The sequence below is a fragment of the Arvicanthis niloticus genome, chromosome 16 (genome assembly GCF_011762505.2).
Source record: "Arvicanthis niloticus isolate mArvNil1 chromosome 16, mArvNil1.pat.X, whole genome shotgun sequence".
In the NCBI taxonomy this organism is placed as follows: domain Eukaryota; kingdom Metazoa; phylum Chordata; class Mammalia; order Rodentia; family Muridae; genus Arvicanthis; species Arvicanthis niloticus.
Genome location: NC_047673.1, coordinates 61799196 through 61814599, shown reverse-complemented (window position 1 = coordinate 61814599; position 15404 = coordinate 61799196). Strand labels below are relative to the sequence as shown.

The 15404-nt window shown below is 48.0% G+C and overlaps 2 protein-coding genes across 8 annotated transcripts; both read right to left on the bottom strand.

Moving 5' to 3' along the window:
• Positions 1 to 6144: 6144 nt before the first annotated feature.
• On the bottom strand, positions 6145 to 7658 carry Tstd1 (thiosulfate sulfurtransferase like domain containing 1). Of its 2 annotated transcripts, XM_034520345.2 has the most exons (4): positions 7373 to 7658; positions 7031 to 7153; positions 6385 to 6547; positions 6145 to 6306 (listed from the first exon to the last, which is right to left on the bottom strand). In XM_034520345.2, the coding sequence occupies exons 1-4, from the start codon at positions 7476 to 7478 to the stop codon at positions 6255 to 6257; spliced, it is 444 nt and encodes a 147-aa protein (XP_034376236.1). In that variant the 5' UTR covers positions 7479 to 7658; the 3' UTR covers positions 6145 to 6254. The 2 variants fall into 2 exon arrangements, with proteins under 2 accessions (XP_034376236.1, XP_034376235.1); XM_034520344.2 differs by lacking the exons at positions 7031 to 7153; positions 7373 to 7658 and having other exon boundaries at positions 6385 to 7024.
• Positions 7659 to 7740: 82 nt separating this feature from the next.
• On the bottom strand, positions 7741 to 15168 carry Usf1 (upstream transcription factor 1). Of its 6 annotated transcripts, none has more exons than XM_034520343.2 (11): positions 14857 to 15168; positions 12020 to 12180; positions 11422 to 11471; positions 11174 to 11258; positions 10713 to 10814; positions 9698 to 9893; positions 9394 to 9481; positions 9202 to 9260; positions 8998 to 9092; positions 8642 to 8770; positions 7741 to 8463 (listed from the first exon to the last, which is right to left on the bottom strand). In XM_034520343.2, the coding sequence occupies exons 5-11, from the start codon at positions 10809 to 10811 to the stop codon at positions 8374 to 8376; spliced, it is 756 nt and encodes a 251-aa protein (XP_034376234.1). In that variant the 5' UTR covers positions 10812 to 10814; positions 11174 to 11258; positions 11422 to 11471; positions 12020 to 12180; positions 14857 to 15168; the 3' UTR covers positions 7741 to 8373. The 6 variants fall into 6 exon arrangements, with proteins under 6 accessions (XP_034376234.1, XP_034376233.1, XP_034376230.1 ...); XM_034520342.2 differs by having other exon boundaries at positions 12020 to 12112; XM_034520339.2 differs by having other exon boundaries at positions 11143 to 11258; positions 14857 to 15166.
• Between the last annotated feature and the right edge of the window lie 236 nt (positions 15169 to 15404).

Here is a 15404-nt window from a genome sequence, read left to right as displayed (position 1 = left end):
CAGAATGCTTTAAACATCGTTTTTTACTATGTAGCGTAGGCTAGCCTCAAACTCCTGGTCCTCTTTTCTCAGCCTCTGGTATGCTGGCTGCTTCTTCCAGTGATACCTCTATCTCTGCATTTACCTTACATTCATTATTTACACTTGTATACATTTATGCAAATCCATATGTTCTATGTGACGGGTGCTTGATGGGTATTAGATTCTCACAGAAATCCAGAGAGAAAAATTTGCTTTAATTGAAGCTGGCCTTGAACTCAGGGCAATCTTCCTGCCTTCGTCTCTCAAGTGTTGGGATTATAGACACGAGCCACCATACCCGCTATGGATGTAAATCTTGTAAGTCCTATCTTACAAATAATGAAAGAGATGAGCTAGTTAAAAGTGCCTTGTGGTAACTACCCAGTTATGGTAAGCCAAACCTAGCACCCGACATTCCCTTCCCACAAGAAACTACTACCACTCCTCAACAGGATTCCTAACTTCCCCTTTGAAATTACTAAGCTCCCTTACTGAATAGATGTCATGTTTAATTTATGTTCCATGGTTAGTTTATAACAATGAAATAACAATCCCTCTCTTTAAAGGGCTAAGCCTAAAGCAAGTGACCATATGGTGCGGTAAGGGTAAGGGTTACAGGTCTATGCTGGAGCCACATTGCTTTGCATCTGTGTCCTTTATGGAATCCGGTTATACATATTCATCTGCTAATTTTTCAACTCTCCTGTGTTAACAAAACAAAACTCTTGAGGAGAGCAGCAGACTCCTGCCAAATACATTCTCCTAATTCTTATGAAATGCAGAGGGTTTGGAGGGCTGGATGCTTCCCAGTAGGAGAGAGGATGAGTGAAGGCCAAGGTCAGAAAGAAATATAGTGTGTTTGGGTCACTGAGGACGTCAGGCTGGTGGGAGCAAGCCCTGGCAGGATGGTTTTGGTAAGGCAGGGTGAAGCCAAATCTCAACCGCAGACTTCTCACCGTCAGGATGAGACTTGTTCCAGCCATTAGGCAACAGAGACCCGCTGTAAATTATCAAGTCACTGACTGATAACAAATGTTACTTCAAGGTTAGGCAGGCAGCCATACTGCAGAAGGGCTGAAATTAGAAGATTCTGAAGGTCGGGAGATTAGCAGGGCTCAACGCCTACGGAGAACTTAGTTGGAAGTAAAGAGAGGTTCTTGCCTTTAAGACACCCAGTTAGGAGAGATATTTGATCAACAACAACAATGTAGTGTGGCAGGATTATGAACTGACTACTTAATGAGGAAGAAGGAATTTTCTCTCAATGATCAACTATGTAGAGGGCATTGTCAGTTTACTTCTAAAATTCTTTTTAAGCCTCAGCCTTAAAGCCACAGGATACCAAGGAGTGATGTTGGCAAGCCAGGAGGGCAGCTAGAAACTAATTCATGCTGATCGAAGATAGAAAGGTGTTGCCTAGAAACCAAGTATGCCAGCACATCCTGTAATCGCAGGCAAATGGAGAAGGTGCAGGCATCTGAGACCAGCCTGAGCTATGTGATGAGACTTTAGAGGAAAAAAAAAAGCTGAGGTATAAGAGCCTGACACAGGATGAGTTTGAGGCTAAAAGGAGAGTGTAGAGTGTAAATGGAACAAACCAGGAAGAGGCCCCCAGAAAAGGCTTTGATGTTTCCCTGTTAGTCTTCATTTAGGGAAGTGGCTACAAAGGAACATACTCAGTGCAGAAGGAATGAAGACAAAGCGGACGTCACTGTCTGTAATTCCAGCACTTTGTGCAGTCAGAAGCAGGAGAGTCACTGGTAAAATGTAGTTGGGGTTTTTTGTTTTGTTTTGTTTTGTTTTGTTTAAGATTTATTTATTTACTTTTGTATACCACATCCTGCCTGCATATATGCCTGCAGGCCAGAAGAGGGCACCAGATCGCATTACAGATGGTTGTGAGCCACCATGTGGTTGCTGGGAATTGAACTCAGGACCTCTGGAAGAGCAGCCAGTGTTTTTAACCGCTGAGCCATCTCTCCAACCTAAAATGTAGTTGTTGAGAGAGTGCTTGTCTGGCGTGCATGAAGTCCTGGTCCCAGTCCTCAGCAGCATAAAAACAAACAAACAGAAACAGGGCATGCTGACGCACACTTGGAATCCCAGCATTTAGAACAGAACACAGAATGATTACTGTGAGCTGTAGGCCAGCCAAGACTACAAAGCAAGACCCCCACCTCTGCCCCTAAATTTTTTTAAAAGGAGAATTTTATTTTAATCAATTCTTTTAAAATTATTATTCCTTTATGTGTGTAAGTGTTTATATCTGTGCACCATGGATGTGCCTGATGTCTGGAGAGGTCAGAAGAGGGATCAGATCTCCTGGATCCGGAGTTACTAACAGATGTGATGGGCCATGTAGGTGCTGGGAATTGAACCAGGTCTGCTGTAAGAAATGTTCTTGACCATTGAGCTATCTCTCCAACCCCCCAGGAAATGCTTTTGGAAATTTTTTTTTCTCTCAGAACTTTATTAGGTGGAGTTTGGGAAAGATTTATTTTATGTATATGAGTAAACTGTTGCTGTCTTCAGACACACCAGAAGAAGACATCAAATTCCATTATAGATAGTTGTGAGCCACCATGTGATTGCTGGAAATTGAACTCAAAACCTCTAGAAGAGCCGGGCGGTGGTGGTGCACGCCTTTAATCCCAGCACTTGGGAGGCAGAGGCAGGCGGATTTCTGAGTTCGAGGCCAGCCTGGTCTACAGAGTGAGTTCCAGGACAGTCAGGGCTACACAGAGAAACCCTGTCTTGAAAAACCAAAAAAAACAAAACAAAACAAAAAAACAAACAAACAAACAAAAACAAACAAACAAAAACCTCTAGAAGAGCAGTCAATGCTCTTAATTGCTGAGCCATCTCTCCAGCCCTGAAAATTATATTTATTTATGTGTGTGTGTAGGTCATAGGACACTTGCAAGAGTTGATTTTCTTCTTCCGCCCTGTGGGTTTTGGGAATTGAACTCAAGTTGTCTTAGGATCAAGTACTTTATTGGCTGAACCATCTCACCTGTAATGCTTTATAAAACAGTCTTAGGGCTGGGTTCAATCTCTGGCACCACATAAAATGGCACACTTGCAGTTTCAGCACTCAGAAAATGGAAACAGAACTGTCAGAGGTTCAACTCAACTACATGAGACCCTATCTCCAAAAACTAAATTAAGTTAAAAAGTGTAAAGTGTATAAGACTCTGGTTTGTCAAAACCAAAATCCTTCAATGAACTAAACTGTATTTCATTGTCTCATGATTATAAAACCATAAAGAAATACTATGATCCATAATAAAGATGATGGGAGGAGTGTGTAGACGCACAATGAGAGATTTCCCAATCTATTTCAGAGTCAGAGATTAGGTTTAGGGAGAAAAACTGACATCCGCCATTTACCAGACCCCCGAGGTTAATACCGCTCTTATCTGCAGACTCAGGCGTTGTGATCAAGGCTCAATAGTGGAACATCTGAAGAGCTTGCGCAAACAAAAAACTAAAGGCGCCAGTGTCTGGCTAAATTCCAGAAGCCCAGGAGAGGGTGGGCTGCGTCAGTGACTAAAGCTGAGAACCCAGGTGGGTGGGAGAAGTTACAGAATGTAGAAGGTGAGGCAGATGATGCAGGGGGTTGCTAACCACTGCCAGAGCTGGAGACAGAGAAAAGGGAAATGGGGGGTGGGGTGGGGGGAGTGGAGGAGCAAAGAAAACAGGACCTGTCTGATAACATTATTTCAAATCCTTGAAAAATCAGAAAGTTGGATTCCTATCTGAGCCAGCCTGCTCTTCTAGCTAAAGGAATACAATTTTAAACTTTTAATCTCATTCTATGTGTGTGGGTGTTATGTGTGTACCAGTGAGTATGTGACTGAGACCGGAGGAGAGCATCTATCAGGTCCCATGGAACTGGAGTAACAGACGGTCATAAACTGACCTTATGACCTGTGGGTGCTGGGACTCAAACCCAGGTCTTCTGGAAGAACAGACAATGCTCAGTACTCTTAATTGCTGAACAATCTCTCCAGCCCCAAGGAATACTTTCTTATGTGGTTTATAAAAATACATACTATTTATTTTGTGTGTGTTGTATATGGGCATATGTCACATATGTGAGGTCAACCTGTATGTAGGCATAACGTTTTTGCAACCTACTTTTAATAAGGATTCAACGTCTCCTCTAGCCACCACCCAGCAGAGGCAGTGGAGGAGAAAAGTTATTAGGATATGGGGGAAGTGGACCTGTTCAGCAATGGTTCTTTGGGGGAGAGCTCGATCTTCTTGGGTAGCAGTTCAGTCCTGTAGCAAACACTAAATACAACTCAGCAGCTGCAGTCCAGTCCTCTAGGCAGGCAAACACCAGGTGTGAGCCCACAGCTACAGTCCAGTCCTTTCAGCAAGCAGATGCCAGGCAGCTGTAGTTCAATCCTGAAGAAACCCCAGGCTTTCCCAACTGGCCTTGGGCAAGCCTGCAGAAGGGGCAAGCTGCACCCGAGTGAGTTTCTCTCAATGTCAGAGTTTTGTTTTTGTTTTTTTTGAGACAGGGTTTTTCTGTGTAGTCCTGGCTCTCCTGGAACTCACTCTGTAGACCAGGCTGGCCTCGAACTCAGAAATCCACCTGCCTCTGCCTCCTAAGTGCTGGGATTAAAGGCATGCGCTGCCACCGCCCAGCTCAGTGTCAGAGTTATCACAAGTTGAGCTCAACAACGCTATGTAAGGAGAACCAATACATGTGTGTTTTAGCGAAGAATAGTGAGGCAGAGCAAACCAAGGCTCAGTGCTTGTCTCCCACTGTCTGTGGGGCCATAGTTACGCTCCTTTATCAAGTGTCCTTTCATGTGTTTGTCTTAGCCAAACACTTTTCACCTGTGTCTACTTCAGGAAAAGTCTTTCATGTGTTTGCTTTAGCAAGACATCCTCTCACCTGTGTGCCCCAGCAAAACATCGTTTGACATAACTTTCCAAAGACCTATAAGTTTCCACTTCACCTGTAGAATTAGTCTGTCTTTCCACCTTGTAGGTCCTAAGGATGGGACTCAGGCCGTAAAGCTTGGAAACATGTCTTTAGTGGTTGGCCATCTCACCAACCCATATGTGGGTTTGTTTCTTTTCTGATTCAGTTTTTTCCTTTTCAGATAGTGCCTAACAATGTAGCCCTGGCTGGCCTAAAACTCACCATGTAGACCAAGCTGGTCTCAAACTTAGATTCAACTGCCTCTGCCTCCCAGTGCTGTAATTAAAGGTGTGGGCCATAAGCACAGTAGGCTTTTTTTCTTCCTTTTGACACAGGGGTTTTGCTATGTTGCCATGGCTGCATAGAACTTATCCGGTACCCAGGCTATCCCAGAATTCACAATGTAGCCCAGGCCAGATTAGAACCTAAAGTAATGCTGCCACTGCCTCTGCTCAAGGGGATCTGAAGGGCTCGGGCTCAGCCAGAGCGGCCAGAGTTACAGCTTTCCAAGGGGAAGGCGGTGAGAGGCAGTGGGCAGCTGGGGGTCAAGGAGCAGGAAGTGGCTACAGTCAGGCAGGCTGGCACACCCAGCTCCTTGGGTCAAGTCAAAGTCCAGCGAAGAAAGGTTTGGGAGAGAACACTCTTCCCTGGAGTGTTACAGTTTAGTGAGATGGGCACTCTGAGCTGATCTTTGGTGAAATAACTCTTGTACGTCACTCCTTGTGGGTCTTATAAACATTTGGGGGTGGGTAGGGATCTAGAGGCAGATGCTTTCCATTTGCTTGGTGTGAGATGTTAGGGATGCCTCATCTGCATGTGGAAGTACTTCAGGTGTTGTCCCTACATGACTGATTGTCACAGTCCTCTCAATGGGGTACCGTGGTCATGTGTTCCAGTGCAGGAACCTAGATCCTGAATCCACTCAACCTCACCAGGTTTTCAGTCTCGTGTCACGGTCCACTGCCCCACAACCCAGCTCCAAGATTTTTTTTTAAGGCTATTAGGTAATTATCTGGTGTGCACTCTGTGCTGGAAACTGCTGTTCAAGTCTGGCTCAGTTGTTCAGCAGACTTTAGTTGGGTGGTAGTGAAGGGATGAATGGACAGAGGTCCTGAGATAAACAGCGCTAGATTAATACTAGAACTACTTTTTTGTTCACTTGACAAATTAAATGTGTCTAATACTTCATTAAATGTGCTTTTTATTTGAGTTTTTCATGTGTAAAGCTGTACAAGGATTTGCCTAGCCCAGCAAGGTGGCCCTGAGGACTGTCACAAACCAGTGAGCCTTCTATCTAGCCCTCTTTCTCCAGCCATTCCTTATAGGCCCCAGCATAGTTTCGAGCCCTGTAGAGAAAAAGAAATGTTGAGGAAAGGACAGTCCAGTAGACAGTCCCCATCTAGCAAGCATTATGTTTGTCATACCCTGTGTATCCAAGACCTTGTGCCAGCTGTGTAGCCTGGAGACCTCGCCTGCCCATCTGACAGAAGAAAATAAGATTCCTGTCTTCTAGTTTGGGCTTCTCAGCACAGTACAAAGTCTGAAAAGCAGCTGGGTCCATATTCAAGGCGATTTCCAACTCTGACACTGAGAGAGGACAAGACAGAAAGCCAGTGGTGCACCGAGGTTCACAAGATGGGGCTGAAAGAGCTGAATCCCAGCTATCTGCAGAGACTGTCCCAACAACATACGGTAGCCACCCCCACCCCATACCATCCTCAAAGACAAGAACAGAGTACCAATGCAAAGTTAGGCCAGCAAACGCTGCCACTTCCTGAGTCTTAAGCAGACAGTGGAGGATCAAGTGGATTAAAGCATCCAGCCTCGGGGAAGTCAGCATTCAGATGGGGATCTGCCCCTCTGGCCACCTGCTGTCCCCTCAAACTGGATAAGCTAGTTCCACTGCCAGGATCTATCTCCATTTAGCCTTTGTCTGGGGAACCTGAGGGCTGGCTTGAGCAAATCTAAGGCCCTATGTCTACCAGTACTGCCCCCACTGCATACTAAATGAGGCTTCTTTAGTTAAGACCATCATGGACTGTTCCTGTGCCAACAAGGGAAATCTTATACCAGGGATGTTGAGTGCCCCAGGAATGGTACCAGCTGCTGCCTCCTCCCGAGATCGAACGTCGAAGAGCCTGGCCCTGCCTGAGGCTAGGAGTAAACGGAGTTCAGAGAAGGAGACTGTAGGCACTGGGAAAGAGGACAAAAAAGACTTGAGGACCAGGGGACCACAAGACACTTATGGCCTCTGCACTCCTCTCCCTGGCAGCTTCCCAGCCCAGCATAGCTGTTTGAGAACCACAGCCACAGCCCATACTCCTCTCTCCACAAACAGCCCTACCCAGGGGACCAGCAAATGTCTCACTCGCATCCGTCTCGCACTCACATCCCCGGGGGTTCTCAAGGTACCTCCAGCCATGGTTCCAGCAGCAGCACTTGTGTGAGACTGACGCAGAACTGCAACCCGAAACATCTCCCTCTCCCTCCCAGAGCCCGGAACCGGAAGCAAGGGCATGGCCCCTGGAGTACACACACACAAAGAGTCCCATAGCACCTGTTGGTGATACCTATAAACAGTCACTCACAGTTGAAAGCTTTATAGACTGCCCAGGTTAGGCCGGAAATTTCACCCAGGTTTGGCACAGGTACCAGGACTCTGGGTAATGAGTATAGAACAGTAGCACCCCACTCAAAGGTTGACCCAGCCCTTACCGGTCAAAGAGTAATATGCACTCTCCCTTCCCCCAGGGCCCCACAAAAGGAGGAAGACAGACAAATGTGGCTCTAAACAATTTTATCTTAAAAAAAAAAAAAAGTAAAGAAATAAAAAGAACCATCCCTGGAGCAGGGAAGGCTCTCCGTGAACCCGCCCCTGCTTATAGTTCCCGCTGGTTCCAGAGCCTTCTGTGGAGGCCTCAGCTGCTCACTGGGCCCTCTTCTGTTCCTGGGATAGCAGCCAGCTAGCTAGCATTCTTCCCCACCTCATGAGTAAGCCTGTTCCCCAGAGTAATCAGGTACGTGCCTTAACTTCTGCTCCAGAGAAAGGAAGAACCAGTGGTCGTACTAGGCCCACAGACCCTCTCCTAGGCACCCTAAGCCAGCACATGGCAAGCCCAGATTCAGTGTGTCCAGTGTCCACCAAGGAGACAGCACATGCAGTGTGCCAAAGGGGCCCCAGGGCCTGGGGACTGTGCGGTGGGAGCAGGCGAGGCTGGTGGTGCACATCCACATTGTGTTTCACACCACTCACTGCAGACTGCCACACCAGAGGGCCTCAGTTCAAAAACACACTCGCCAAACTCCCCCGAGTCCCACGCCAGAAGTAGGCAGTGCAGGAGAGGGGCATGGGATTAGCCTGTTGCTCCTGGGCTGTCTGCAGTTCTCAGCCCAAAGGCCCTGAATCCCCAGAGTTAGTTGCTGTCATTCTTGATGACAACCTCTAGTCCATGGTGCCGTAACTGAGCTCGTAGTAGCAGGTTCTTGTTTTTAAGATCTTCCACCTGCACAGAAAGGAAGCAGTAACGGAAGTGATTAGGAAGAAAATATGGAAACTGCTAAGCCATGAACTTAGTCCCACAGCCACAGCTGAGAAGAACAGTGGGAAGTGTTTTCCAGGGAATACAAACTGGGTCAGTGGCTACAGGGCTGCCAAGGGGCCCGTCCTGGAGTTAGTCTGACCTGCTGCCGAAGCACATCGTTGTCCAGCTGCAACTGATCTAACCCCTGCAGCTCTTCAGACAACCGGTGGTTGCTCTGCCGCAGCTCCTGGATATAATCACAGGCTTTGGACAGGATTCCACCTTTACTCTGCAAGGCAAAGCCAACAAAATGAGGGTGAAGGCGTCGAACACCTCACTTGCCTTCCAAGAGCGTGCACATTCACACTTTGGGGCTGTTTCTCCTCAGAGTGGGGATGCAGCATCTCAGAGACTGTTATGAAGAGGGCTGCCATGGACGCTCTACTCCACACCACTTCTGGAAACAAAGCCTTCTGAACTCTAGCCTTCTGCCCGTTACCAGGGTCTCGCCAGGACCTGGCCAGACTTGGTGCTCTCCATGGAGCAGTCTGGGATGATTTTGGACAGCTGTACAATCCAGTTGTTGATCTTGTCCCGGCGGCGGCGCTCCACTGTAGGGCAGATTGAAGGACAGAGTGACTCACCAGCCTTCCTCTCCTCACACTACGGTTCCCAAAGCTACTTAGGCTGTTCCTGACTTCAGACCTGGGTACCACCTACCTTCGTTATGCTGAGCCCTCCGTTTCTCATCTCGAGTTGTCCTGGGAGCCTCTGACTTCCTGGTAATAGAGTCCAGGGTGGCCAGACCAAGGAAAAGAAGCAAATAAAACCAAGACTGGTGTTTAGGGTGAGGAATTACGTAAGACTTGGCAGGCACTGAAACCACTCATAGTAACAGATAAGGTCACTCACGGGGAATAAGGGTGGGTCCTGGGGGCAATTGATCGCTGGCTCCCTCCCTGCAATACTTCTTGTGGCGACATCATCACAAAGAATTGACCTATGAAGGTATGAGGTAGGTTTTATCAGAACCTGGGCTTAGGAACCTTACCTAGACCTTGGGACCCTTTTGAGAACATGCTCCCACCAGTTGGTAAAGCAGCCCAGACTCACTCTGTGTTCTGATCTTAATAATTACTAAGAGTCACATGCTAAAGCCCAGAGCCCCCAGCCACATCCCACAGCCTAGGGCTACTATCCTTATGCAATATCTCACCTGTGCTGGGCGGGGTTGCCTGCCCCAGTAGTGCCTCTGAGCCCTGGGTGGTAACAACAGCTGTTGTACTCCCAGATGTGGTACCCCCTGTCCCATCTCCCACTGCGGTGCTGGGGAAGTAAGTATAATGTGTTTCTGCAGCTGCTCCCTCTGTGTCAACGGCATCGTCACTGGTGAAAGCTCCCTGGATCACTGCCTGAGGAGGGAGATGAGAGCAGAGAGGGACTCTTTCGCCCTCAAGGTTCTATTGCTTAGCAGAAGGAAGGAGAATCACAGAAAGCCACGTGGCCAAAGATAGCTACGAATGCAACCCAACTCAAAACTAAAGTTACTTAAAATCTGAGGTGTTTTTTTTTTAAATTCAAGTGTGTATTTAAGATTTACTTTTGCCTGGCGGTGGTGGCGCACGCCTTTAATCCCAGCACTTGGGAGGCAGAGGCAGGCGGATTTCTGAGTTCGAGGCCAGCCTGGTCTACAGAGTGAGTTCCAGGACAGCCAGGGCTACACAGAGAAACCCTGTCTCGAAAAACAAAAACAACAACAACAAAAACAAAACAAAACAAAACAAAAAAACAAAACAAAACAAAAACAAAACAAAAAAAACAACAAAAAACCCAAACAAACAAAAAACAAAAAAAACAATTTACTTTTATGTGTATTTTTCCTGAATGTATGTATATGTTGTGTGTGTGTGTGTGTGTGTGTGTGATCTATGGAGGTTAAAGGAGAACATTCGATCCCCTAAAACCAGATGGCTGTGAGCCACCATGCAGTTATTAGGAACTGAACTCAGGTCTTCTGTAAGAGCAAGAAGTACTCTCCAGGTTAGGCATGACCTTTGTAGATGACTGGGTAATGTCTCAATGACAAAAGGTTGAACACATCTGGACCCGGTGCTTTGGGCTAAAGTGGCCTGAGATGCACCCCACTGTCCCAAATTCTACCCCTCCTTCCTGTTGGCTCCCCAGTTATTGCTAAAAACTCTCTAGTCCTCTCACAATCTCTCCCCCAGTACCTGGGTCATAGACTGAGTGGCAGGGTAGCCACTGATGGCACCAGAGCCCTCCGTCTGGCCATCCAGCTGCCCCTCAGACACCTGGATCACCCTGTACATCACCTAGAAGGAAGAGGAGGAGTAAGAGGGAGAAGACAAGAGTAAGTGTCCAGAACCACAGGCCCTCAGAACAGCCTCTTGTGTTTTTCTATGTAAAGTCCCAGGAGTCTTTCAGAGACAGACTCAACAACTGTCCCTTCTTCCCCACCAGACCCCCCTTTCCGGAGGCTTTTTAGCAACCCAGCTCACACCAGTCTCCAAGCTTCCAATGAGCATCCCAATAGTACAGCTTCATCTCGTTCTCCAAGCCACAGCCACCCAAACTCGTACATGCCCCTCCCTTACTCCCAACCCCAGGTGACATCTGCAGCCACCTGGCCCCCTCCCTTACCTGGCCCCCATTCTCAGTTCGGAAGACGTACTTGACGTTGGGGTCGGGGAAAGTGGCAGCTGACTGGATGCTGGCGATAGCTACACTAGTTGGGTCCTCTCCAGTAGCCACTGCACCTAAATTAAGAGGCAAAGAAAGATCTAGAAGTTAACTGCCTTCCTCCCTGCTCTACCTGCACGGCATTTAAAGGCACACAGTATGAAGGAGATGGACCAGTCATCTGAAGAAGACAGGGAGGCGAGGATGAGTTCGTAAGTCTTGATTTTCAACAACATTCACCTTCCTGAATCTGCACTGTCCCTTCTTCAGTGTCAGCTGTTTTCTGCTGCCTATTTGTGGTGAAACAGAAACAAGAAACAAATGGAAGATGTGAGAAGTCCACTGACCTAGTAACATGGCTCCCAAACTCACTGGCATCCACAACAGATGTTAGGCTAGGTTAGACCATGACAGTATTATTGCTGGATCATGGTGGCACATTCCTTTAATCTAGACAGATAGGTAGATTTCTGTGAGTTTGAGGCCAGCCTGGTCTACGTAGTGAGTTCCAGGGCAGCCAGGACTACATAGCCAGGACTGTGTAGAGACTATTATGTTTCAAAAAACAAGCAAAAATAAATAAATAAATAAATAAATAAATAAATTGCCTCCTCCTAAGCGCTGAGATTAAAGGCATGCACCAGCACCGCCCAGCATACTACCCTGATACTAATAACAGTAAATAGCACTACAGTTTTATAGACAGGGAAACTAAATTACATATCTGGTAAGTGCTGGACCTGGGAACCTGAACGCAGGTCTTCCCAAATCTAATGCTTTTAGCTATTCTGCATTCTCCCAGGCCACCCTCTCTTCCCAGACATTCCTCTTCACTTACCCCTTCATCTCTCTGTGAGGGGGCTCATTCGAGTCACTGCTCTTTTTTCAGAGGACTTCGCAGCTCCTTCCTCAAGGGCCTCAATGCTAAATCCTGGTGGAAACCATAGTTTGCAGTGAGGACAGGCAATGGAGCAGCTTTCCAGGCCTAGAACCCAGGCTCTAAAAAGACACAGCCAGGAAAACAAACCAATCATTGCACAGCGCAGTTAACTCCCCCAATTCTGATGGCAAGGGCTGGCCTGCAGTGACTGAAAAAGCAACTCTTCATGGGACATGGGGCTCGGTGGCTCACTCCTGGAATCCTAACACTCAGGGGAAAGAGACAGGAATGGTGCAAGTCTGAGACTGGACTTGGGTATAGAATGAGACTTTACAGAGAAAAAAGAACCAGGTGTGCTTGTCCATGCCTGTAATACTAATACTTAGGAAGTAGAGGCAAAAGAATTAGGAGTTTAAGGCCACCCTGGGATGCAAAGCTAGTCTCACACTAGGCTGGGCTACAAGAACTTGTCTCAAAACAAAACAAAAACTGGGAGACAGCTCGAGAAGCACTTGGAATGAAAGTCTAACAGCCAAGTCCTAAAACCTAGACAAGAAAGAGATGCAGTAGTGAGAGCATGTGTCATCACAGGACACCTGACGGAGAGCTGGAGACAGGAGAATCTCCAGGACTGGGGTGCCAACTGTAGCCTCGAAGAGTCCCTGTCTCCAACTATGTGGAAAGACAACAACTGACCCCCTAAGGCTTTCCTCTAACCAAAAGAAAGGCTGTTAAGATGGCTCAGCAAACGGTGTGGTGCCAACACCTAATCCCAGCACTTGGGAGACAGAGGCAAGTGGGTCTCTGAGTTCGAGATCAGCCTGGGCTACAGTTCTAGGTTGACCAGGACAACACAGAGAACTCAACCCCCCGCCCCCAAAAGAGGCAAAAAACAACTCGTGAAAGTTGTCTATCACAGGTGCCCAGGAGTTCCAGGACAGCCAAAGATATGGAGAGAGAGAGAGAGAGAGAGAGAGAGAGAGAGAGAGAGAGAGAGAGAGACAGACAGAGAGAGAGACAGAGAGAGAGACAGAGAGAGAGACAGAGAGAGAGAGAGAGAGACAGACACACACAGACTGAGACTGTTTTAAAATCAAATAAGAACAACAAAAAACAAATTTCAGTCCTCAAATCTAAGGGAAAAACTGAAATCTTTTTGCCATTAGGAAACCATCACTATGCATAAAACCTAGGTTTGGTTCTTGAGCACCATTCTGTCAGGGCTCTTGTTTTGGGAGTGTCCAGATTTACAGCATCTGTTACAAACACCAGTGCCCAAGTGCATGATATTCAAGGCTTCTTTATTTTATTCAGCAAGGCTTCCTGTAGAGCAACACAGTTGCTAAAAATGTTGCCATGACAACTCCAAATCAACTAAGCCTCAGGAGAAGGGGGGGAAAGAAAAATCTCCAGGCTCAGGGTTCTGAAGGAGAAAAGACAATGGGGGAGGAATGCATCTACAATGTTCCTACCGTAGGACTTTTGACAACCCGCCAGAGAACGGGAAAAACAAAGAATTGTACAGACAGATACCTCCAGACAGAAACGGCTGCATAATAAAAAGCAATAAAATAATCTCAACAAGGACAAGACTTTTTAAATGCTCTACCCTTAAGATCCTCCAAATCTTTCTTTCTTTCTTTTTTTTTTTTTTTGGTTTTTCGAGACAGGGTTTCTCTGTTTAGTCCTGGCTGTCCTGGAACTCACTCTGTAGACCAGGCTGGCCTCGAACTCAGAAACCCGCCTGCCTCTGCCTCCCAAGTGCTGGGATTAAAGGCGTGCGCCGCCACCACCGCCCGGCCCTCCAAATCTTTCTAATCCAAGGAAAATCTTAGTTTAGCGGATAATACGCCCTGGAAAGACCGTGTGCAAAGAAAACGGTAACAACGGTAACAACAACAACAACAACAAAAGGGAACTGAAAGTGAAACTGTCCGTACAAAGTAATGCAGCAAAGGGAGGCAGCGTCCGGGTTTACAGACCACCTAGGGTCTCCATCCTCACACCGGCGGAGGAAGAGCTCCTCCGAAGCTTGTGGCATGGACTGCAGGAGGAGGCAATGAAAGAGAGGGCAAGGCACGGGAGGCAACTGTATAGCCCACAGCTGTCAGCGCAACTTTTGAGGCCACCCAGCAACGGCGGTAGGCTACTTACTCAAATCTTGGTTGTACATCCGGAAGCGTTTCCTGAACATTAATAATATGTGACACGGAAATCAGCGTAGGATGTTGTGGTTTGCATGCTCAAAAGGAGAGCCCAGCAAGTACCCTCACCAAGCATAGACGCAAAGGCAGAACGAAAAAAAAAAAAAAAAAAGAGAAAAAAAAAACCAAAAAACCAGATCAAGTTCCCAAAGAATTCAGGCGCCAGGACCTTGCCTGAGAACGAGGCGTCTACCTCCAGGTCCACCAACTAGTAGTAGGCGCTTGGGGACCTCGGCACCCGCCAGGCGCGAGCCCCGCAGCCCGCGCGGTGGCCCCGCCGGCCCAGCCCCGCTCGCCCGCGCCCCAGCTACTCCGTGGAGGAGAGACGGGGAAGGACGCCGAGGACCTTCCCAGGCCTGCGGCTCGCAGCAGGACACCGCAAGCGGGTGGGACGTGCGCACTCCAGGGCAGGGAGCAAGCTCGGCCCACAAAGCAGGACAGGAGATAAAGAGCCAGGCACGGCCCCCTCCCCCAAAACAAAGGCTCGGTGCCCAGGCGTGGCCTTGCCTGAGAAACTCCAGCAAAATTAAAGGTGTCCCGCCTTGCCGATCCACCCCGACTCGGGACTCCGGCCGGCTCCAACGCACTCACCCGCCCAGGCCGCTCCAGTCGCCAATTTCCCCCGGCAGCGTTCTCCGTCTTTGGATCTAGGTCTCTCCATAGACAGCTGCTCATGCGCAGTCCCAGCCTGCGGCCATATTGGTGAGGGGCGGAAGTGTGTCCCCGACCCGCCCAGCCTACTGACAGCCCCAGAGCTGCCGCACTTCCGTTCGCTTCAAACTTGATGCCCGCCAGAGCCGACGTGGGTGTGTGAGTTGTTGCAGGCTCCGAAGAGAAACGGTATCCTTGGGGACCTCGCTAGAGTCTACTTGTTTTCGCCAGAACCAGGGGAAAAAACCGACTAAATTGTACTTCCATCTTTGTGGTAGGCGGAGCCTTTTTACTTCCAGTAAAAGGAAGTCGAGGGAGAAACCGCATTCTTAGGCGCCATCTTTCACAAGGGCAATTTGGGACGCCATCTTGGATCAGGGCATCATTTTGAAGAGTTTCCAAGTGGACTTTGGGACATTTCTGGGTGTACGTGGATTTATACTCCTTTGTATTACCTATTACCGTCAGCAATACTCCAAAGACCTCAT